Source organism: Gambusia affinis, linkage group LG19 (assembly GCF_019740435.1).
Source record: "Gambusia affinis linkage group LG19, SWU_Gaff_1.0, whole genome shotgun sequence".
Classification (NCBI taxonomy): Eukaryota; Metazoa; Chordata; class Actinopteri; order Cyprinodontiformes; family Poeciliidae; genus Gambusia; species Gambusia affinis.
Window position 1 is genome coordinate 7,931,770 of NC_057886.1, and position 26,192 is coordinate 7,957,961.

The 26,192-nt window shown below is 39.9% G+C and overlaps 1 protein-coding gene across 1 annotated transcript; it reads right to left on the bottom strand.

The window, feature by feature from the left end:
* cacng3b (calcium channel, voltage-dependent, gamma subunit 3b) lies at positions 1-24,369 on the bottom strand. Its single transcript, XM_044100820.1, has 4 exons — positions 23,372-24,369; positions 7,311-7,394; positions 4,277-4,417; positions 1-3,359 (listed from the first exon to the last, which is right to left on the bottom strand). The coding sequence occupies exons 1-4, from the start codon at positions 23,586-23,588 to the stop codon at positions 2,848-2,850; spliced, it is 954 nt and encodes a 317-aa protein (XP_043956755.1). The 5' UTR covers positions 23,589-24,369; the 3' UTR covers positions 1-2,847.
* Positions 24,370-26,192: the final 1,823 nt, after the last annotated feature.

The following is a 26,192-nucleotide window of genomic DNA, read 5'->3' on the forward strand; positions in this document are numbered from 1 at the left end:
ATTTGTGTGAACCACATGTGATCACATGTGAAAGTCACATGTGATTTTCATGTGATTTTTTTGTAAGGGTGATGTTCCCAATCACTCAACGAGTCTTATTTCTAGACAGCGATAGCCTGCATTAATACAAAAAGAGATTTTCAACATATTCTTTCATTCCTGACTATAAATTATTAAGTTACAACAGCTGCCATCAAGGCCTCAGAAGAGACGCAAATCAGTCGCACTGCAGGGTTTTTTTTTTTTTTTTTTCCTTTTTCAGAAATGAACGGCCTGCTTAAGCATCCCAACAGGATGTAAGTATGAACCTTGACGAGGACAGTGCAAGCCCTCTCTTTTTATTGAGTGACTTATAAGTGGATATGTTTCGAATCGGTTCAGATGAAGCAACAGGTAAAGCCGTCCCAGACCATCACACTACCACCAGAGGGGATCATCTGAAAACTGCCTTTTGTATTTACTCAAGTTAATTTCAGACATAAAATAATAATAATAATAATAATAATAATAATAATAATAATAAATCTGTGAGTGGGATACTTTTTTAACACAGCGCTGTATGATCTGTCTAAACAACTCTCTTTCTCTTCCCAGATCCTTCCCAATTATTTTATGGCTTCTTTTTCAATAACTGTACAGACAAATTAGTAAATGCTAGAAGACTTAGAGGCAATATATATCTTCTTGTTCTTTTTAAGGACTTGATAAAGTCTCACTGGCACAGACACCTTTTTTTTTTTAAATCAGTTAGTCGGCATTATTAAACATTTTTTTAACACAATCCTCACACGGCTGCGGATAACTGAGCACTGACATATTCTAGATGAAATTAAGCTGCAGTCTTTGTATTTTCTATAACTAAACTGTCAAATTTGCTTTTAAATGCTACTTATAGATTCTCTCAGAAGTCTTCGGGAATGATTTAAAATTACGTTTCACAAAATGCTGGGATGTAGAATAATTACAGTCCTTTGCAAACACTATTACTAAAACAGCATGTTTAAATGAAATGTTAAATAAATGTTGAAATGAAAGCAGCGCGGTTTTTGGATGTTGCGACGGATTACGTCTGTTCAGATCCGGCCTCACCGATGGGCAAACCCCAGCAAAAGTATTAATTTAAAAAGAAAAAGAAAAACCTTAAAATAAAATTCATCTCTAACCGCAGTAGCATAATCTAGTAAAAAAATTTTTTTTAGAAAGTCAAACTTTCTGCAGATTTTTCTGTTCATGGTGCAATGCACTCTTACGAGATGCCCAGGTCGTTTGGAAGAAAAACAGACCCACATCCTCACAGATACTGTGGAGAGCAATTAACAATTTTATCAAAAATAATAATAATAGCATAAATTTTCCACCAACTGAATAAATATATGAAAATTAAAGGTTGGGTTCTCAGAAATTTTGCAGCGCGAGATCATGCTACTGCAATCACAGATGGATACATTTTAACTCCTATTATACAAGACACTCCATTGGATTCAATTAAAGGAGCATTTCTGTCTCTTTTCACTTATGCAGCTGAAGCTTTTACAGTTGCTCTAGCAGAAACAACGTCATGTTGAATTAAAACTATTGACAGGAGAGGTAGCGGGCAGACACAAAAGGTCCTTTTCTATTTCGGTATGTGCATTTTTTTTTGTTGTTGTTTGTTTTTGTTTTGGCACTGCCTTAATGTATACTTCACAGCTCAGCGGTCTCCCTTACACCGACTCCATCCCTCACGTTACCCTGAAATAATAAAACCTAACTACTCTACAAGGAAGACAAAAGCTAAATCTACTGTGGCTTTAAGTACAGGGAAGATAGGGTGAGAGGAGGGTGTCAGCGAGGTGAAGTATGGGGCCACACGGAAAGACATGGAAGGCGAAAGGTGATTTGTGAAGGCAGACAGACAGCTATCTGGTCGTCTGGAGTTTTTTTTTTTCCAGGTACAAAAAAAAAAAAACCCAACCAAAAACTCAAGAAGTGGCAGAAAAAACACAGCTGAGAGGAAGCACCAACGGATCGAACGTCAAGATTTGTTGAGTCACCTTTTCTGCTCACTCTCCAGCAGCTGATCGGGCAAATCTAGGAATCACGGAGTCAGCTCAATTCAGTTTCAGCTCAGTTTGAAGCCAGTTCATATGAAACAAGTAAACAAATGTAGAAATAATCACTTCAACAAATGTCAATGGCACAGATTTTCTTTTCTCTTCTGAACTCAGCCGATCCAAAACTGAATTAAGCCTTGTGATAAGTTTAACTTTCTTACTATTTAATGTCATATTTAGAAAGTTAACTGTTCCCCTCCAGCTCTACTGTTACCCAAAAGGACAGGAGGAGAGAGGTGTGAAGATCAAAGATCACACGTTTTCTCTTCTCTTCTGTCTTTTTATCAATTTCACATTAGTTGTGATTTGTCAGGAGAAGTTGTTCCAAACAACAACTCTGTATGTCTTCTTCTCTTCCCCTTAAAAATGTCAGAGAGTCAGTTTAGGAGCATGAAAATCATGAACCTAAATTGATACAGCTGTCATTTATAAGCGGCTACAGATGTAATTTTAAGGTGTTTCAGGCGCACATGAATGTTGGGAAGAACTTCTCCATCAAAACCCACCCTGCTTGCTACACACTAAGAAACTCTCAGAGCGCAAAGGATTCACAGTTCAAAGGCTAAACATTTCACAGTTCACAGTCAGGGTTAATCACACCCCTTCCCAATCCCACAACCCTTCATATTCCCGTTTGTTTGCTTGGAATTCCACTGGATTTCTCCTCCCTCCTCCTCCTCCTCCTCCTCCTCCTCCTCCTCCTCCTCCTCTTCCTCTTTGACACTGATTCGGTGATATCTACAGCCAGATTCCCTCAGACTGGTGTGGTCCTGCGGTTGGGGTCCTTGTTGTAGTCTTTAGTGAGAGTGCTGCTCTGGAGGAAATCCCTCTCCGAGTTGAGCAGCCCACCCATGCCGCTACCCGCTTTGCCGCCCGCATTGCCCGCTTCTCTCGGGTTCAGCGTGTACATGGGCATCTCGGAGGCGGCCGGCCCCGTGTAGCCGCCCTTCCCCAGCGGCGACGCGTCTCGGCTCGGGGCCTCGGAGGAGCGCATGCTGGAGCGGCGGCGGAATCGGTAGCGGTAGGAGGGGATGCGGCTGAAGGCGGACTTCTTTATGAGCTCGGTGCGGGACTTGGCGCGCAGCTTGCGGTGCTTCTCGATGAACATGTGCACCGCCAGCACGCCCACCATTTCCGCCATTATGAAGGAGAGGGCGCCAAAGTAGAAGGACCAGCCGTACGAATAGGACTTCTTGCTGTCACTCTGACCTGGATCCCCAGAATTGGCTGAGATGTAGACAATAATTCCAATAATGTTGCTGAGACCTGGAAGAAACACACGGAGAGGAAAACGTGCTTACAGGACAGACTTTATTTCACGATAATAAACAGAACATTGAAGTTTATGACGCCAACATGACTCAAAATGACATGCATTGGAGGTGCCCGCTCTTAATTAACCAGGAGTGTTTAACAAAACCCAAATGCAGGCACGTAGAAGGTGGAAGCAGGTTCCGTCACAGCTGTACGGCGCATATTTGACCAAAATAAGTCCCTCGTTTCAGTTCTATGGTGGAGCTGAAGGCTGGTGGAAGAATTGATTTTAAGTGTTTCTCCTCTCAGAGTACAGCAGGTGTTAGATCTCAGAATTAGGCAATAAAACCTTCTTCAAAAGGCCTTTCAGAGACAGATACAGTGCTAACAGATGTTAGATATTCGTCATAAAACTTAAATTTACCCTTTAGCAGTAGAATAAAATTCCTAGTTATTTGTAAACCAGAACCAGTTTGATTAATATCGTAGGTCTTGATTCAATTTTTTCTGTGATCTGATCTTGTTGACTGTAAATAACCCAGAGAAATATACAAATATAAGGTTTTCTAATAACAGAGGTAACTCTCGGTTTGAGAGTGTTGAAGAAGTCATTAATTTGGGTCAGTTATTTTATTCTTAGCGCTGTAGCTGAGACGCTTTTCACAAAACCTGATGTAGCATGTGCTGGCGGGATCAAGCATGAAGTGTGAAATTACCTGTCAGAAAGGGCAACATGTCGCATTTACAACCATGGACATCCTGTGACTGTTAAACAGTGGGGCACAGTTGGTGAAATGTGTCCTTCAACAACGCTATCCTGCTTTTATCTCCTTGCACCACGCCACAGATGACAGGTAAACGCTACACTGCGAAGAGGAGCGAGGACACTGACTGTAGCAAGCAGAGGCAGGCGCACAGTGATGACTAACCTGCAGATACGAAGAAGATTCCTGCGCTGAGGATGACATTGTGTCTGCTCCGGTAAAACTCACTGGCAGCCACACAAAGACCCCCCAGGAACAACAGACCAACACTCATGATGGGGAAGATACTGGAGGCGCGAACGGCACCTGCATGCGCAGAGGAAGCAGGAAGAAGGATTGACTCACACACACACACACACACACACACACAAGAAAATATTCGACTTGAAATCATGTTTATTTTGACCTGATTTGAACAAATTGCAGATGGCTTGTAACGTGGAGTTTATATTTAAAACATACATCAACATATTCAAGCTGCACAATTATTATTTTTTTTTAGTAAACTCTTATTTTAATAATTGATTATTCTATTTAATATCCTGGCAATTGATTAAACAGTAAAAAAAAACAAAAACTGGCACTTTCTGCAAATTTTTCATTTAACATTTAAGTTTGTTCCATAATATTAGAAGTACATTAAAAATGACAAATAAACACCAAATTCAATTTGTTTTTAGAAAAGGAAATAATGTTGTTGCCTAGAATGCAGTGACACAGCAATCCTGTAGTCTACTTTTGAACATTTGTAGCAACGGCAGCATCTGCAGCTGAAAAACAAACATCAACATTTGAAAAGCTCAGTCCTTTCTGCTTGACTCAACATCAATACAGTGTAGGGCTAATCTGTTGATTTTTTTGGGGATTAACTGATTAATAATTGGAGCTTAATTACATGTGCTTAATCTTTTTACAATATTTGAACAAGCTGAAGCTATGCCACTTCAGGAGTTCTGGGTAAGACATATTTACAGACAAAGAAGCTTCTCTTTTTAATCTTAAATGTAAAATGTACATATTTTTTGTCCAGTTGTGGCTCTGAATATGTTGCTGTTTCATCAAATTGCTTTTTTTTTTTTTTTTGAGTCTGTGTACTCTAATTAGCGATTAATTATTTACCAAATTAATTAACAACTACTTCAAGAACAAATCGATCATGATTAATCTGATTAACTGTTGCAGCCCTAGCTTGACGATACACGGCGTGGTCTCTCTTCACTGCCATGTGTTTCCGTTTTATCCTTCTTTTGCACAACTGAAAAGAAAAACTTGGGGAAAATTTCTATGTATATATAAAAATATATACCCTTTAAGTACAGTACTGTTGATTGTCATCATTCTTTCCTTTAAGGAGTTGAACTCCCCTCTCAGAACAATACCACTGTCTGCATTCGAACATAACGGTCATAGACTCAGTTTAAATTCGCTGTGCTCGGAAACTGCACCACTTAGAGCATGCACTCAAGACACACATGTTGCAGTATGTCGATGCGCGCTCGACTGCGCCTGAATTCAGAACATGTTGATGCATTCGGAGGCCTCGCAACCAGAGAGGAGGCGAGAGAGAGAGAGAGAGAGAGAGAGAGAGAGAGAGAGAGAGATGGATGGGGAGGGAAAAGATGGCCAAAAACTCAGACAGATGGAGAGTCGCACTGACATATGCACACTGAAATAATGGAACAACAGAGAAGATGAATATGAAAGTGAGGCTGCAGCAGGGGTGAAAATTTCAAGCCCCCGTATGTGCGCTCGACGTGTTCACAGTGAAGGACGGCTGCAGACAATTTGTTATGTGGGAATCGTTCCGACGTGCATGTGCATCTCCTGTGTACTTGTGTCGGAGTCATCGAGTTTCAAAGAACATTTAGATTTTTAAACATTTATTTAAAGGATTTTATCATTATTTTCAGCATTATTGACCTCTGGAATAACAGCAAACAAGCCCCGCCTATGTGGCCCACAACCCTGGGCTGTATGTAATGCTGGTCACTAGGTCCCAGCTTCTTATTGGCTAATCCACTCTGAGTCCTGTGGGCTAATTGGCTGCCTCGGGGGGATGTTGCTCTTTGGTTAGTGGAGCATTGAAAACAAGACTCAGGCTGAATCCCTTTTTTTTGTCTTTTCTTTTCTTTTTGTTTGTGCTTTCTGCTATTTCATGATAGCTGTGAAACACATCACATGCTTCCACATCACTACATAGATCCTGGGACTCCAGTGTAAAGACTGAGGCTCTATTTTAGTAAAGATTGCACATCTCATTTGGTGTTTTAAAAATGGACATGGAGAATCTCTAGTAGATATTTAGGGGTTGAGTCTGGGGGAAGGTTTGACTATTTCTTCTGTTAAATACCCAGAAGTTTATAAATGTAAAGGTAAATGACTTAGCAAAGCATTTTTATTTTTTTACCTCAGAAAGCCTCATAATTGTTATATTCTGAAAGAGACAAGAAGCAGGAGGCGGACCAACTATTACACCTGCTATAGACAAGATTCAAATCATTTAGTCTTTTGCTCATCTCACTGGTTTGGTAGGAATTAAGGTGTGGGAAAAAAAAAAAACACAAAAGAAGGTTGAATTTGTGTTATATCTTAAAAATGATCAGTCTGCTGACTGGTCCAAGGGTCTGTTTACTTTCAGAGTTGAAACGATTTTAATTTAAAATGTGCTAAAGAGTTAATGGTGGCATATAGTTTGTCAAGGTTCTCAAGGCCTTTGGAAGTCAAACAGGCTCACACATCATGAGGTGCTTTTCAAGATAATAATACATAAAAACCCAAGAATAAATAAAATAAATGACATTGATTGCATTATTTTTCCAGTTTTTGTTAACATTAATTATTTCTGATCTAGGAATTCTCCTCTAAATATGCATATTCCAATCAAACGTAAAATCTCACTACTTCTTAAAACGTGTCTGCGTCTCGTCCACATTTCTTGAGAGGATGCATGTTTTACTTTATGTCAAAAGGCAAACACTTGCACACAGCGGTCACCAGTGATCAGTGTCTTACTGATTCACCTACAGAATATAGAGATAAATCCGTTTAGTAAGGCATGATAGGAAAAACTGGTGCAAAATGGATTACGTGGAGTTCCTGTATCTAAATCCTTCTCAGTTTTTGTTTCACATCTGATAAAACAAGTGCAAGAAAGTAATGGAGCTGCATTATTGCGGTGAAGTCAGGAGTGGTTACTCACGTAGGAGGTATTCAGCAGCATCCGCCTCGTAGTCCGCATCCTCTGGAAAGTGATCAATCTTCTTACATACACCTCTGAATGTTCCTGCAGAAAACAACACGAGTCAGTTCGGATCGACGTTTCGTCATAAAACAGTGACAGCTTCCTTGATTGCAAGCACAAGTACGAGATCAGCTTTGGCAAGAGTGAGATGTGGTATTTTTATTTGATTTTTTTATTTTTATTTTTTTTTTAGCTAATTGTGAAAGTAAATTGTTGATGAATAAAAATGAGCTCCAGCTAAATGTAGTCTGAGTGTGATTCCTCACCATCAGGTATCTACACATAAAAAACACATCTACTGGCCTTGTAGCAGCAACACAGGAGTGTCAATCTGTACTTACAATTTGCTATGAGGTTCACTTTGCGTTACTGTGCATGGTCACATGGTTATGTCAGACTATGAAATGAAGCAAACAACCTCTCACTTTGTCTAGGCCAAGTTTCAAGCAGAAAAAGATACTTATTAATCTTTAAGCCCAAAAATAAAGTGTCCCTTTTGGGATGCGCAACAAATCATAAATTTATCGCTTATTGCTTCATGCAGTTTTCACATCCCAAACAAGTGTTTGGACTACAAGTGCCATCAATTTGGGCTCTCTATGCCTGTAATATTTGATGCGACATAAAACATTTTTAGAGAGTAAAGAGGAAGCAAAGTCATGAAGGGTTAGGTTATAAAAACTATTCTAAGCTTCGGTAATGTCCAAGAGCTCTGTTCATTTTCAAGAAATGGTCGTCCACCTAAGGGGAGGATCAATAAGAAAAACCAACAAACTTATTTTGATCAGATGAGATCAAAATAAAACTTACAGACACAGCACACTGAGCACAGCCCTGTGATGAAACATGGTGCTGGCCGGATCATGTTTTCCTCGAGTTATTAGAGGAGTGCAGGTAAAAGTAAATGGGAAGCTGGATGGAGCTAAAATACTGGAAGAAAATTGAGAATTTTTGGGAAGACTTGAAAACTGGAAACACGTCACTTTCAATCAGAGAGTTTTAATGGGAAAAATAATGAAAGTCTTGCAGCTGTAATTGTAACTAAAAGCAGTTCTACTCTCCAAAGTATTGACCAAGCAGAGCTGAATAAAAATACATGCTACAGCTTTCAGATTTTTAATGTAAGAAATGTTGAAAGCATGTCGCCTTCTTCTTCTTCTTTTGGTTTGCCACTCAATCAAACTAAATTCTGATCAAATACGTTGACGTTTATAGCACTTTATACACTAGTTTAGTCAATTGTCACATATATGTCGGTGCGGGCATCACTTAGGAATTAGTTTAAATTCGGGCTTCAACCTTACAAAACATTCTGCTAGAGAGGAGCAGCTCATATAACTATGTGGTCTTATTGTATGGTTTGGTGAGGGTACATCGTGCGTTGAGATGAAGCTAAAAATAATTAAAAACATGACCTGAAAGTCATCATCGGAAGAAAATTGTGAGGTCAGCCAGAATTGTCAACTCTAATAAAAACTAGAGGAGGAAAAAAAACAAACAAACAAAAAAAACCAAAAACACACAACACGGGGACAATCGAGGCAGAGAAACGGCAGATGACAGAAGACAAAGCTGGAGCAATCAGGCTGTTTACAGGAAACACTAATGAAAAGCCTCATCAGACCAAGAACGCTGGCGCACACACACACACACACACACACACACACACACACGCCCAAACACAAAGTTACCACATTAAGGACAAAAACATACAGTCACTTAACAGACGTCAGGAATGGAAAACCAAGCTCGTTAACATGATGCATGACCATCATCAATTACGCGTGTAAGTTAAAGTCTTCTGTGGCTACATTTCTCTCTCTCTCTCTCTCTCTCTGTGTGTGTGTGTCTGTTTGTGTCGTATTAAATCGGATGCAGTCTCCTGCGAGCACGCCATGTGTCGCGCGGAGTGACTCATCCTCATCCCCAATCCTTTGCACGCATCCACCAGTGTTCCTGGTGTGTGTGTGTGTGCGTGTGTGTGTGCGCGCGTGCGTGTGTGTGTGTGTGTGGGCGCCTCTGGAAGTGTGTTTTTATGTGCCGTGCAGATGTGTAACTACCTCTGGCGTGCATCCTCCCACCCATCATTCAGCCCCATTCACACATGGTCAACACCACAGGGGCAATGAAAGAGAGTGGGATGGAGGAAGGATGAAGCCGACAGAGAGATGAAGAGAGAAAGAGAGAGAGAGAGAGAAAGAGGAAGGGCTGGCTGAAAGAGGCTTGATGGTAAAATGGCACAGGGGAATCAGAGAGAAAAGAGGGAATAGAGGCTGGCGATGAACAAATGAATGACTAAACCTAATGGCTTTTTTGCACTTGAAGAGGACCTGGTGCCCACACTCAGAAAAAATATTCACAAATTGATTCATCCCAGCTCTCGCACTTAAGGATTAGAAAGTAACCTCCGACTCTTTTCAGAACTCGATTTGAAGAGAAATAACTTTTTCACAGGAATCAAGGTCTGTTTAGCTAGACATTAATGGATGCGCCATTCGCTCCCGCATCTGAATACAAGCGTCTGCGTAGTGCCGCTCCTAATTCACAGCTCTTTCATCTTTTCATTAGCGTTTTTTTCCCCCCTTCTCTTCTGTTTAAAGTGCAGCGACCCATGATCTCAGAGGAACGTTTCAAACGATATTCACATCTACAGACTAAAGGTCTTGCTGTATACTTACATTCCAAATGAAGTGGTTGCCATGGCTACATATACTTAAAGCTGATTTCCAGTCCCTCCTTCCCTCTTCTTTGCTCTCTGTTCTGTATGATGGTGATGTGGTACCAGGAGAAGGAGATTTTTTTTTAAGTTTCCAAAGTATACTAAAAAAAAAACAAACAAAAAAAACACCCCCACTGTTTTAGGATAGACAGTGAGAGTGGGGATATAGTCGAAACAGCAGAAAATAATTGGACTGATAAAGAATAGTTTATTTAAAAAAATGGAAATTGCTTTTAATAGAGAGTAAGTTCATCACTCGAGAGTCAGCTAACTTTAACATAACTTCAGGGAACTAATGATGAAAAAAAATAAGAAAAGATTTGACCACAAAAAAAAAAAAAAAAGGATTTCTGGGCAAAAGTTGGCATATTGAGAAATCCGGTAATTCCGGTTATTTTTAAAGAATAATGTTTGACATTACATCTTTAAGCATTTTCACAATAAAAGCACTTGACTTCTGCTCAGCTGAAAGAGTTAAGTGTATCGATGGTCCTCAAAGTTTGGATATTTTAATTCTGAATAGCTGGAGCTCTTTGTCTAGCAGATGACTGCAAACTTTCCTCTTTGGTGGTGGTTGCAAGTTTACCATTAATCAATAATAAATTAAATGGGACTTGGGGAGGAAAAAAATAATTTATTAGTGTCCCTCTGTTTGATCCTGGTGGATGAAAACAACCATTTCTGTTGGGTTTCCAGAAGAATGCTACAGCAAAGAAGTGAAAATTATCCAATGACTGTCAGAGCACTGGAGAAAAATTGACATTTTAAGGTGAAAGAATGGCCAGACTGACTTTAGTTACCTATTCAGAGCACATATCTGGGGTTTTGGGTTGGTAGTTAATAAATAATGACATAATGGAGTCAGTGGAGTGTGGTTTACTACACCTGAGGTGAGCAACAATTTTAGAAGCTCTTAAAAGAACTGCTTCTTTACACATTAAATGACAAACTGCATTTCAAGTAACCACTTGGTTTAAGCAGCGTCATCTAATGTGCAGACAACAGCAGTTTCTCTAAATTGGAGCGCAAACCTCCAACTGAGAGTTGGGAGTTGATTTAGAGTTGATTGAACACAAATGATCTGCACACTTAAATTCATTCTTTTATGGCACCTAAGTGAACATAAATACTGTTTATATATCGTAGGGATGTATGAATATGTAATTGGTAGTAGTAGGGTGGAAGAGCTCATCCGTCAGACCTGCCAGGTGTCAGGGAACTTTATTATTATTAATTACTCCTGCCTTTTAAAATAACACATTTTCATCAAATGTTTTTGACGCACTGGATACAGAACACCCAAACACAACTAAATATGGATGAAGCACACACACATGAGCCGACTGGTCGCTTCATTAAGTACACCTGTCCAGCTGCGTGTAATCTGAAGGATTTTAGCAGCCACTAATTGGCAGCGAATGAGAGGGTGCATTTAGGCAACTGGAAGTGTGAAAAAAAACAATTGCTGTACGGAAATTTCAGAATTGTGGTGCCATCCCTTTCAGCTAAAAAACAGAAAGTGAAGCCACAATTCACCTAGGCTCACCAAAAATACTAATAATAATAATAAAAAAAAGGACTGGAGAAACTTTGCTTAGTACAAATTTTAGCGGCAGCATTGATTTCATAGAATGCATCCATCTTGTCACACTGGGACCCGTAGCATAAACTGAGCATTGTTTAAACGCGGCAGCCTTCTTGATGACCACGTCTATTCCTTTTTTCTGCTTGTTTCTTTCAGCAGGATAACGTACCATGTCACAAAGCTCAAGTCATCTAAAACTGATTTCTGTTCTTCAGTGAGAGTCGGTGAATCTCAATCCAGCAGCTAAATGCTGCTAATTGTAAGTCAACATCTACGAAGGCCTAAGGAAAATGATCAATATGCAATGAAAATAAAAGTAGTCTCAGTATAAATCCATGGGGAAACCCCCATGTGAGCATAAAACAGGACACCTGACACCACTCAGCACATTGCACTGTTCAGGTATCATTCACCCTTGATCAGTAAAAGGCCATCTGGATCATTTAAGTAAGAGCGCTTTAGTGTTTGCTTGTATATGAAGCCCATTTAAACTTAACACCAACACTTTCATTTGTGACCAGAACAACTTTAACTTCAACTTACCATAAAAAAAATGCCTTTGTACGGTACGTTTTTAAAAATTGATAGAAATGTAAATTGTACTGTGAGGTGAGAGCAAAACAAAGATGATCTAACACAGAAAAATAAAAAAAATAAAAATAAAAAAAAAACAAAAAAAAAACGGTTCTCTGTGTTTTTATCCTGCAGTCAGCATTCTCCACAACCAATTGATTTTGAAAGTTTATAAGTTTATCCAGCTCTGGCTTGCTGAAAGGTTCATTTGTTTTGTGCTAGGTGTGTTACACCACAAACATCCCTACAAAAACAAAATGTTAAAGACAGAAAAAGAAAAAGAAAAGAAAAACACCCAGCATTGCTGTCTGTCAAATCCCTTCCTCTCTTGTTGAGAAAGCAAGATCTGCGTAGGTACGTATGAGTCACGTATTTGTCGGCTCCCTAATATGTTTTTGTTGAGCAATCTCCGAATGCTTTATCAGCAAGTGAGTCAGCTGTTGTCACATAGATTTACATCAAGTGTCATAACCTGTCAAATTCCTTTTGACCGCTAAACAGTTCTGCATGCAAACACAGATAGCAGGAGAGACTAAAACCGGCAGATAAAACCGGATGAAATGTGTTGGGAAAGATTCAAGCGTTTTAACGTCTCTCATCTAATTTGTCCTACTTTTCTAAGAAATTTATCAAGATCAAATCAGTTATTTGGAAGTGTGAAAAAACAGTGAGGCACTTAAATTGGCTTGTGAAAGTAAAACCTCTCAGTTCGGTCTCACTTAGTATGTGAGGTTAAGATATTAAAATCAGCATTCAACTTTTTTCTGAAGGGCCATCTCCATTTTACTTTCAATAGATGAATAAAATCATTAAAACTGATGCACAAATTTGCCCCTTTCAGGACAGATGAGGGGACTCCTTTATATGTTTTGTCTCCCACATGTCATCACTTGCTCTGACTTTGCATTTTCTCCCTTTCGGGCTCATTTCCTGTGCTTTCTGCAGCCGTTCGCTACATGCACACGTACCAGTTTGTGAACTCACACTCAAAGCTCTTAGGTCTCTCAAGTTGTCAAACCCAGTTGGCTAAGATTCCCTCCCTCGCTCTTCAAGAAGTTGTGCTAGACTATTTAAAACCAAATCCAAAAACCATTAAGGCTCTTCAAAGTTTTCTGGCTTTTCCTACACAAGTGACCCAGTTCTTTCAAGTTCTGGCTCTCACACTGATAGACTAACTCTTTCTACAGAGATCAGCTGGCCGGTATTGTGAAACGCTCATAAAGTCATCCTCAGTTTGTTTTTAACGTGTCAATAAATTAAGCTAATGATAATAGGGCTTCTGTTTGCAAGGATACTGAGATCAAAAGTAATCTGTAAAGTTAAACTGTCTCCCTGAACAGCAGTCCTCCACAATAATTCACAGAGAAACAGCCGGAGGGCCTAATGTTTGCTGGATGAGATGCTTAGACTGACTTAATGTTTACTTAGGTTGTGGAAAAGTGAACTGGTTCTATGATGGAGATTTCTGCTGAGACTGACATAACTTTCGTCTCAGCCACATCCATCCACACACTGATATGCAGGTGAGTAAGCAACTTGAATTGTTTGGGAAATCGACATGTAACATGTAGAATCTAACCAATAGCATTCTGTCGCACGTCAGGACTGGGGCTACATAAAGTAAGCAAAACAAGCAAAGGCAATTTCCCACATTAGTTGAGATAAATTCACATTTTCCTCACTTGTTCATGTGTACTTTAATCTCTCTTTGCAACCTTTGGCATCTCTGATAACCGAAATAATCTCCAAATAATTATTTTATTGTACACAGTTACATACCAAGATCAAGATAACTTGAAATGTTTTCTCAAATGACTACAGGTAGCAGTGGAACAAACTACAAAGACCTCAAGCTGGGACTGATGTCTACAATTGAGCTAGATAACATTACTCATCAGACTATTAGAAGGATGTTATCCAGTGACAGTCTTCATGTTTTATATGTTCCCTGAGTTCAACCTACATCGATCAAGAACACTTGTTGCTAGAAAAATCTCTGCAGAAAGTCATAATAGGCAGAGATTATGCCCATACACAACATACAATAGTTGATCTAAAACATACAAGACACCAGGACCTGATGACCGGATTTGGACACCATTATTGTCGACGACACAGGGTTGGCCATAAGTTTTCATACATAGAAAAAAATGTACATTTAATATTGGACGACAGTTTTTATTTTTGTGGGACTCTGTGTAATCGCTGCACGACTTGGACCACTACGTGGTTGATCTGCAACATTTCCAGTTCTCTGAAACTTGCAAATAGGTTTTCCCACAGTGTCGCATGTGATGCTCGTTCCATGTTTTCTGTTAAAGTTTTGTGCAACCATGCGAACCGCGTCCCGATCCAGTCATCAGTATAATTTCAAGTCTTTGCTCTTTTGTCAAACGCATCTTCTTGGGAATCTGAAATACAAATAAAATATACATTTTACATTCTCCTTTGTAAGGAAACTTATGGCCCACCCCGTGTATAAAGTATAAAGTCCACTCATCCAAACAGCACTATAAAGTTTCCACTTTACAAAAAACAATACATTTTTACCAAAGTACATCTGTCAGATGTGTCACAAACTTAAATTCAAGCGTTCTCAGCAGCAGGCAGATTTGTCTAGTCTCTAACGTTCATTAACTGTATTTAGTAATTAATAATAATAGTTGTCTGCAACAGACTGGCGACCTGTGACCCCGCCTCTCACCTGGAAAGTTAGCTGGAGATAGACACCAGCACCTCCTGACCCCACTAGGGACAGAGGTGTTAGAAAATGGATGGATGGATAATAATAGTTGTTTTTAGTCATTTATTAGTGTTTACTTATAAATAGGCCAGATTTCATAGTGCAGAACATTAAAGTTGCCCCTAAAGACCTTCTCTTAATATGTTGCTGTTGTCTCTGTTTTAATTTTTCCTTTCCTTTCAGCTTCTATCCAACAAATCAAGAATGTTGCCGTAATGTTCTTAAAATGTCCATTTAACAAACATAAACAAAGACGCAGCTGTTGACATAAAATACAGACAAATTCACTTTATCTCAAACTTACTTATAAGAACTTTTATATATTTTTTTGTAGAGGCTGAGCATTTTTTAATTTATTTTACCAGCTATGACTCTAAGTCTTTTTGTGATGTAACAAACACCCAAAATAACTCATAAAATAGTGCCTTGAAACAAGGTTAAAAAGGAGACAAACAAAAACAGCACTGTTAGCTGAGACACCCCCACGACCAGCTAGCCAAGAGGTGCCAGATGTTCGTCCTTGATCTATCTCGCTCTCACAAACAAGCAGCGTGTGTGCAGAATAGTCAAACCGTTGGGATGGCCGCTGACTAAAACGCCACAAGTCACCGTTTGAATTGCCTTACAGGGCAGTGTAAGCTTATCTGCGAATCCAGGCAGCCATCACTGACATATCTGGAAATGTTAAACGGCTGTTCTGGTTTCAGATTTCTTCAGTGTATTAAATGGCAAACAAAAGACGGCAGAAAAATCAATGGAGCAATCGTGCATACAGTCAGATTGAGCTGGTCAGTGAAGTGGTCAGAAATACGATACAAGCTGCTGCCTTTTTGAACTCATACAGCTGCTTGTCTGAAATCCTCCAAAGGATTCTGACATCGGATGGGGAACTGTTCAATCCATCACCTGGAAACCAAAAGGCTGGAAAAACTGCAAACCCACAAATACATTTCCATCTGGCCTTCATGCAACAATTTCAAAAATAAGGCTACCGTTTAATGAAAGACATAAAAGGCCCTCCACACTCTGGAACACGGTGGTGGCAGCATCATTCTTTAGAGATGAACGCCACACCCATTTGGATTTTCATTTTTTCACATGTTGAAACCTTTATGCTTTTCACTCCATAGCATAATTGGATGCATTCTGGTTTCCAATAGTTGTGTTGGAAATTGATAAACAGATCAGTGGCTGTAAATGCTTTTGTTTACTCTTGGTTTCTGCAAAGCAAATTAAGATTTAAAAGCCACAAAATTGACAAACTTATTCAACTTCTTACGTGTGTGGAAGTCTGCAACCCTAAACAGAGTAAGTTCTTATTGAGAGACCTTTAATATACAAATGGCGATTGCTGTGTCTTTTTGTGAGGAGGACAACCTTCCCCACTCAGGCTGCCCTCAATCAGTTGACTTGTTTTACAAAAGCTGGAAGCGTGTGGCCACATGCACTCAAAATTGAAATGGCTTTACAAGCCAGATAAGAGAAGAGACGAGAAGGGAGTGTGCCAGCGACAGGAAGAGAAAGTCGAAAAGCAGAGCAAATTGGACCGCTTGTTTCCTCAGAGTGCCTCTGACAGCTCAGTCTGGGTGACTGTGCCACTTTCTCTCTGCTCCTCTACCTCTCTCGCTCTCCCTGATTACCTCTTTGCGGGTGAAGAAGAATGGGGGAGCGGGACGGAGAGGGGGAGGGGGGGGACTAGTTTCCACGGTGATGCCTGATGAAAGAGAACGGGGAAGGTTCTGCTCAGCTGCACACCTCTTCCTTTGCTCTCTCCTTTCCCCCTTTTCATTCTCAAACAGCAGGTCCTCCCTCTCTTCGGCTTCCTCAAAAACCTCTCTCTGTTCGTGTTTCAGTTCTTCTCATTGGCTCTTCTCCTAACATTTAGAAAACATCCTCTCGTTCCATTCAAGTCCCCTGCCTCATCTCTTCTGAGCTGCTATCAGATTAATAAATGCTTGTTCCAGTTGTTAATAAAACTGGGGACCAGTCTACATTACGCTGTTGTACAATGTCACATTTCCAAACGGTGGGAATGAGCCCACATTCTTTAGGGAGTCCAGAGTTGGGAAGATGTCCGCTGTTTCATCCAGCAGCCGGGGGCACTGTCATGAGCCACACTGACTAAAATGCTAATCGAGAATTAGAATGCTATTAAACCAAACTACGGTGCCACAAAGACAAAAAATATCCCGAGGCTATGAGTAGATGAAGTCCCTCTGCACTGGTGTATTTTGTTCACCAGTGCTTGACCTTCACTGTGCTGAATGATTAATGTTCATAGTGTAGCACTAAATCATATTTTTTAGTTAATTCCTTTAAATCATAATTTGCGCTGTTATTTTTTCAATATATTTAAAGTTTAAATTAGTATTTAAATATCCCAGCCTGACCTGATTATAACATTATTTAATCTCATGCAACATTGTGCATATGCTCTGTCTACACTGATGAAGATTCCCCTCGACATTGCATGGAAATTAAAACTTCCCTATTCTCTGATCAAATTGACAATTAATTAACCTCTTGAATGCACACACAAATATGAAATTTCTTTGGCAGTCGGTTGATTAAAAAAACAAAACAAAGTAATGTATTTCCCAGCTACATTCAAGGAAATAGCAACCCACCCTGAAACTGACACAGTTGATCACTTTGAATTTCACAACTTTGATCCCAGTATGTAAATACTTTTCAATATGGGAGAACATCAGAAGCAACGTAAGTACTTAAAAGCCATCACAGATCCTCATATTACAATAAATCTGGATCAATTTTTTGATTTTAAATCCAGATCATATTTTTTTCAGCAACACTACAACATTGCAATATTAGAAACTTGACTTGAATTGACCAAGACTATTAAAAATACAGTGCTACCATGGTTGAAATTAACATTTTCTTTTAATAAAGGTATTTATTTTCAGTTCCTTTTTTTTCTTTAGTCCGTTTAGACGTGGTGTTCCCCATAGGTCGCTCTCAAGCCCTCTGTAATTGATTCCACATTCAGCAGAAACAATATATTTTACAAACTTTTCCAGTTTTACATTCAGGACAATAGAATTTTATGTATGTTTACAAGATGATAAAAGAGTAATGCGTTTTATTTTTACTTTCTTTGTTAAGTATGTTGGTGGCAGCCTGAGCTGCTGCCTTGAGATGCATCCAATCATTTGCCTCGGATTAAAATGTTGCTAGTTACTCTAACAGAGGCTTACATCTCACAGGAATCTCAGTGCTTGTCGACACCTGACTTTGAAGGTAGAGGGGGGAAAAAACTCTCTTAGTATTCTGGCAGTTTGCTAGTGCAAATACTTCTTGGTAATATTAACAGACCTAAAGCGAGAAGTGTTTGCTCTATTTCATGGTCGGACAATAAGAATTTTTTTTTTCTTTTTACTATAAATGTAAAAATCTAGTTTCAACTATGCATTTATGTTTTGTTTTTTTTCCATCTTCCTTTCAGTCATGATCATGGGTCTGGTCGCCATTTAAACCTTTTGTTTTTTAGTGTTCCTAAAACTACCTGGATCATACACATTTCCACATCTCCCTCCACCTCCTACCCAGCAAATGATGAAATGAATTCGCCAGACTATCCCTGCAGCACCACATGAAGCTTAAAGAGCTATTATCTATCTCTCACTAAACCATCCTTGCTCCTCTTCTATCTTCATGCCAGTGCCCCTTGCTGTCAGGTGACACTGAAGCACTCAATTTTTTTAATTGCCTGTTTCTTTATTTTGTTTTTCTTTTCACTGGTGATGGATCCATCACTTTGCTTTTAGAGCTCTTCTTAATCTCCATCACAAGAAAACGTTAGGTTAGGAACAGTGTGGCCCCTGGAGGTTCACTAGAAACTGAGGGCATGCATATCTCATCCATCACTTTTCACCCACTTCCCTTCTCCACCCCTTTCCCCCTGCTTCATTCATGAACATTACAGTTTCTCTTCATTCATGCCCCCCCTCCCTCCCCCACTCCTCCCAATGATGTCTCCCTTGCCCTCATTTTTTTCACACCACCTCAGCACACCTGCAGAGACAACCATTTACTGCTGCAAGAAATTTCACAATGACCACATGCTGTTACCTGGCAAAATAGCTGCACACATTTACAGCCATTAAACATAACAAATCCAGATAAATAATGTCTGCAAGTCTAAGTGATTATCTAAACATACTTGTTATTTGTGGGTATAAAAATACCTCTAACAGCCTTTTTTTCAGGTGTTTTTAAAGAAATACGTCTTTGCAGATTTAGGAAATGCTTATTATACAAAGCTGTTAAGCCAAAAAAAAAAAAAATAAAAAAAATAAAAAAGAAAAGTTGCCACCTGGCATTAACTAAGCGAATAGCAAACAAATATGAGGAATAATTACTGTAAGACTTTATGTTGCAAATCAAATTCAACAACACAGAACCTCCACCAAAGATACCAGTGGTCATGATGTGTTTTACCACATATTGATCATTTGTGTCAAAATTTGGAGCATAAGTCCAATATTGTCAATCTCTTAAGACGTAAGGAGAATAGAATTAAATTTATATATATTTATATATTGAGGAAAAAAATAGATGTGTGGCCCCGATGGGATAGAAAGCCTAAAGATGTAGCATGGCATGGTCAATGTTCTGCAGCGAGTTGTGTAAATGTGAGCAAATGTACATCTACATGTCTCTCTGCATTTCTCGCTGGTGCGTCTGTGCATGTGTGTGCCTGACATTGTGTTGACATTGAATTAACTTTCCGCACAGCTCTAACTCAGCTATGCTCATATGGTGGCTTGGGGATATCCCAAATTTTCTCAATTTATTCATGCAGATACAAGGATGTGCATTTGAATTTATGCATGTGTGTGTATAGGTGTGTGTCAGTGTGAATGTAAATGAGTGTGTTCCTTTAAAGCTTTGTACCTGCACCATCTGGCCATATAATAGCCTTCTTTGCCCCCCAGAATGAGGCGGTTATGCTTGGCAGTGACTTTCATGCTGATCTATGCACGCAAGCATTAATAAGAAAGGGATGGCTCTGGAGAAGCATGCCAAATAGTAAAATATTAAAATCAAACATTTTGCAGAAGAGCAGCAGGACTTAAAAATGTAATCATTTTAGCTGTGAGTCTCAAGAAGTGATAAATTACTACATCTGTCCTTAGAGTAAGTTTATTAAAGTTCAATTTGTTTGCTCTAAAATGTAAACCAATCACTTGATCTTTTGCTGTTATCTTAATTCAGCTCAGTTTATTTAAATGGCATGCTAAGATCTAAATGGTTAGTTGGTGTTAACGACATTCTAAAGTTGAACGAAATTAGAAAGCACAGCAAATTTAAAAATGAAACTCATGTCAGATGTGTAAAATAAAAAAAGAAAGATTTAAAATCCCCATCAACCGAAAGAAAGTCACGTGTCTCCAAGAAGAACGTGAAAACAAAAATGCAGTCAGCATCTACCACGGATTACCACCAATATTGTGACTAAATTAAAAAGAAAAATGTGTGTTTCTCTGCTGGATAAAGACTTATACAATTCTTGATTTGCACACAACACAGAAGGGAAATACCAAGTAGCTGTGAAGTTAGGGAGATTTCTTTCTCGGAAACTTCTAACATCTCAACCTGTCCATTATTGCTTTTTGTGGGGTGGTGCTGTAAATGAAAAAGTATAATTCAGGCAGTTTGAAAATGCAATAAATAAGCATAAATACAGGACAAAAAAAGGTTAAAGTAAAAAAAAAAAAGATACACAACCCAGAAATTCTTTTGCACTTTGTTCCTGCAGATTTTCTTTTGATTTAAGGTGGTTTTGATCATTATGTCTTTAGGGTTTCTAAAAGTTTTTTGACTCAGAAGGCAAACTTTTTTTTCACGGACTTTGGATGTTTTTTTTTTAACTGTCATATATTGAAAGAAAAGTGTATCTATCCCAGATCAAAGGTATAGAAACACCACGGGTTTAAAAATGAGGAAAAAATGTCAGAGTCAAGAGATGCAACCAACAAGAAAACACCACTTCATTATAAATTAAGCGAAGCAACGATGCATTCAGGACGACTCTGGGCATCCCCCTAAAATTTTCCGGGGCCTTTGCTAGGGGACACATATATCCTTTCATACCGCCTTAGAATAGTCCCACAATGAGCTGGAAAATGTTACTGAAGAGACGTAAATCAGATTTTCCTTCCTGCACCTGTTAGTCTTTCTACAGCTTCAAGCCATCAACTAGGTGTATCTTATTCTGAATGTATGAGATATACCAAGGCAAAACAGAGCATAGTTGTGAAGTAAAAGAAAAAATACACAAAGCCTTTAAAATACTTTTTCAGATAAAGATGTAAAATGTGTCATCGGAACATTTTGGTCTGATTTGAGAGGGCCGATGAGCTTAGATCTAAACCAGTCCTTTGTAACTCTGGCTGCAGGTTTAGCGTCGTCTTCAACAGAGTTGAATCTCCACCCCAGTTTTAAATGTTTGCCACATTTACTTCCAGGATTATCCTGGAACCAGTCTGCTAAAGAAAAGTAGAACCCAACATAATACTGCCAACACCATGTTTACATTTTGTTTACTTTTATTTTGGTCTAATTTCACCAGAGTTATCCATATGGTTGGTGTGTCCCCTTCATGTTCTTCTCTAAACTATTTTACAAATATAACATGACTAATAATTGTCCTATCAACAGAATCTCACAAAAAACAAAGACATGTATAAATTTGAGAAAATGGTCATGTCCATCAGTTTAACAGAAAAACAGCAGAGCATGTCCAAGTTTTGACACAGCTCTCATTTTTGTCTCTATTACAAGATTCAGCTGTCTTTCATTACGAAACAAAAACAAATTGCCAGTAAGGTCACTGCCATCAAGCTGCCCGATTTGTCTCAAATCGCTTGTGACATTGACCGCTGTCCTGAGCAACCACTGAAAAGGAGAAATTTGAGCTCCGACCCTCTGACAGAAGATTCAAACTGCCAAAGGCAAGGGCTAAGCGGATTAAAAACTCCCTAAAGCCATCATTTAGTTACACAATAAAACTGTCTTGTTTTCAAATATAACATTGAAGCTTGATGTACGAAGACGATTTGTGACGTTACTCTGATTTAGTGTTTTTACTGGTGAGGCTGTGAATGTGAATTTTGCTCATTTCCCTGTTTTTCCTTGGTCTATCTGCTGTGTTTCTTGATTTTTATAACGTTGTTTGTTCACTGACAATTAAGTAAATGTAGCTGTCCTTGCCCAGTGACAATTTCATGTTGGATAATGCATCTAGATAATATCTATAGACAACTATGCTGCCATGTGCATTCATTTGGTCTAAAAGTGAAAGTTTCTTTGTTGTCTAAATCAGGTTTTTAGACGTTTATAAGCCATTTTAGAAGGCATGGATAGTGATATAGTGGCATAAACTGGAATAAAACTCAGGACTTCTGTTCCACAAGCATTCACTGTTCACCTGTTGAGCTACAAAAGAGTCCAATAGATTTACTGCCCATCCTGTGGAACACCTTTTTAAGCAAATAAAAATGTAACTTTATTCTTAATATGCATTGGAGACATCCTGTCAGTGCTATGAGGGAGATATGAAAGGCATAGATCTGTTGTCAATATGTGAGAGTGAAGTGGTTCTGATAGGAAATCACCGTTCAAGCTCTACCGGAGTCTTTTTTTTTTTTTTTAACAAATTGATATATTTACCAGAATGTCACAATAGTTAGGTTTCTGTTAAAGGCAAGTCAAACCTTTGTGATTTTCTTCTTGAGCATTTAATTATGTATAGTTTTATTTCCACTTGGCTTCTTTGGATTAAATAAACAAATAATAAAAATACATTTAAGTATGTGGTTGTAATGAAACAACGGTTCCAGGACACCAACACTTTTAGAAATACAAAATAAAAGGCAATGTGTTACAACTTCCTGTGTTGGTATGCTGTGTTCAACAGTTGTTTGCTCCATTCACACCAATGTCATGCAGCTAACGATCTGTTAGGAGGGAAAGCTTAAAATAAATAAATAAAAGAAACATGCAGATAGATCCACGTCCCGTTTTAGTTATGCTTCTGGCCAATGACACTCCTGTCTCAGTCCTGATGAAAGCCATCTTTAACTGCCGGGAAGGGATTTCCAAGGTCCTGATAACAGGCTGAGCTCGCGTTCGAGAAGACGAAATAACACCGACTCTCTTCTGGTATCGCAATGTACGGGAAAAGGAGTCTGCTAGAGCTGAGAGCTGCACATGAACGCACCGACATGCCCATGCACACGCGCACACAGAAAGAGAGAGAGAAAGAGAGAGAGAGAGAGAGAGAGAGAGAGAGAGAGAGAGAGAGAGAGAGAGAGAGACAGCTTGGACCGCGAGACAGCCAGCCAGCCAGCAGCCAGTCAGTTAGACTGATCACGTACCTTCCAGACAGCAGGTTCGCCAGAGGCCGGAGTGCGTCATCACCTCCTCGTTCTTGCGGCTAGTGTCGTTGTCGCCGCTGCTCTTCGCGCGGCAGACCCCGCGCGAGTACAGCCAGTAGTCCGTGCCGACGGCGATGGTCATGAGGCTGAAGGCGGCGAACGCGCCCACCGTCGTCACGAGCATCTGGACGCCGCGGTCACACATCAGCATCTTCATATAGGCGGCTCCTTGGGTGCCTTATTCCTTCTCTCCCCCACTTCTTCTTCTTTTTATAGGTTCACCCTTTTATTTTCCCAATTTCGAGACTTGAAGAGTCAAAGACAGGAGCAGGGACAGGCACTTGAAAACTGAAAAATTATTAAATATTTGGCGAGCATATGGAGGAAAATAGCAGCTTCGGGAAGGTGGGAGGCTGGATGAAGCGACCACCGGTTGTCCCCAACAGCTCGACACTGCCCACACTCACTCAGAGCGGAGGGTGATGCCACATCCCGCCTCTCCTGGCTTCATATGTCCCAGTTAATATTTTTAAGCCTTCTTTATTTCTGTCGCTCGTCTTCCTAAATAACTCACCTCTCTAGGACAAAACGCCTGTTTTCTAGACTGTTTTCGCCCCTATCTCACCTCTGGGTTTCCTCCTTCGACCATGTCGCTTTAAGCAGAACAAAATCCCATTCCTTAGATGAGGACGACCTGTAGGCTATCCATGGTGGGTTTATTGAGTCGTCGACATATTTTTTTTCCCCTCTTCCATGTCAAAAGCCACCACAAGTCGTCCAAACTCGCGTATACAAAACGTTTAGTGTTAGACACCAAGAAATCATCGACTGTCCAGGATGCAGGCTACTTAGATGAAAAACGAATAAAACGCCATTCAAGTTGGACTGGTCTGTAACAAGCCTGAGCCAGTTGTGCCCGTTGGTACAAATGGAAAAAAGAGAAAAGAAGAAGAAGAAAAAAAAGATAGCGGTTGCCTCCCCCTTGTCCTCCTCCTCCTCTTCATCCCCATCCTCCTCCTCCTCCTCTCTGTCCAACCAACTCAAACTAAAATTAACCGCGCGTGCCTCCAAACTCCGCCCGCGGCAGCACTGATCGACGCGGATTGGGCGCGTGGAAAAGCAGCGCATGCCAAGAGCCAATCGCAAAGCTCCGTTCTGCTTTGGGTCCCGCCCACCACCGAAACTCTGGCTGTATAAGAGGCGTGAAGGTCCGCCTGCTACAGAGCTCTCAAGAGAAGATATATCTGGATTACAACACAAACATTTTCACAACACAGCCAGAATGGATTGAGCTCCGTTATATGTGGAGGTTCCGAAAGGGTGTAAATTAAATAATTATCTAGTCAGCAATTTAAATGTGCCACTAACTAAACTTCAAAATAAATACATTTTCATATACAAATAGAGAAAATTATGTTTTCAGGGCCTGTGTGTCGGCCAGAAGAAATGCGTTTTTTGTGGCTACATGAACAAATGCAGGGGTCTAGGGGAAATTCAGAGTGGTTATGGAGAGGTACTTTTTGTCAGCCTCAAATCATCTGATGACTCAATGGGAATTCTAGGGGACAGCACCCAGGACTGGGGACCTGATCAGGTGGTGGAAAGAGCCCTTTGAGACACTCCTCAATGTGGGGGAAGACTCCGGACCGCAGGGAACAAGCAAGTCCATCAATGGGGCAGAGGTTGCTGATGCCTTTAAAACATTGCCCAGCTGAAAATGACAGGAGTAGATGAAACTTTTCCCAAAACTCTGACTGCAATGGACTTTGATGGGTGGTTATCATTGACATCTCTTCAACATGGCAGGGATCGCTAGTAGTACACTTGTGGTGTGACAGACTTTGTTCCCAATATCAAAGATTGGGGATCAAGGAATGATTTCCAGATGTTCCGCTTTTTAACCATTATGGGAAAATCCACTATAAGGTGTTGAAAGTGAACCCCTGACCCAACATCTAAAATTCAGATCCAGGCCATGCAACAGTGGGCAGGATCTTTACTCTGACAGTTGGTGAGGGGAAAATGAGAGTTTGGGTTTTCTGATTTTACAGATATAGAGAAATCTTACTTACGAATGTGTTCCCTAAACCATTTCATGGAGGTGCTGCAGGAATATCGGGCTTCAGGGATGCTTTTGAGTCCTTGTGCAACCAAAGCAGCAGATCTATTGGGTTCTACTCACAATGATGTGAGTGCAGCAACCGGAGGTCTGTGTTGTTACATGGGACAATCTGAGAAGAGTTCTAGAGTAGCTTAGGCACGAAATTGACGAAATGTAAATGCCTGATTTTACATTTATTGGTTTGATCACTCATTTAATTATTAACACGACTCAACTATTGTAAATAGATGCATTAATGTATTCATTGTGACAACTCTGAAACTATTTATCGATTATATTTTGGATTTTTTTGTGTCTTTCCTAAAGGGTTCAGGGTGATGTGGATGCCCATGCTGTGGATTCAACGCACCTCTGGAGCTATCCCTGGTCCTGATTTCAAACTGCGCTCACCACCCTTTCACTTCTCTGTCCTCCTCCTCCTCCCCTTCCTCCTCCTCCCTCTCTCTCTCTCGCATCCTCCCAGCAGCCCCTGCACCGCACTGATTAGCTACAAGAGAGGGGGAGTGAGAGATTGGCAAGCGATGCGTGGAGAATCGCGCCAGAGAGAGAAGCAGAGACGCCACTTAAAGAGCCACAGACCGTTTTTAATGACTTCACTCCAGCGAGGCCGCATCACCGTATACCAAAAAAAACAAAAACAAAAAAAAAAGACGTACGGCACAGCAAAACTCATAATTTTAAGTACACTTCAGAAGGTTT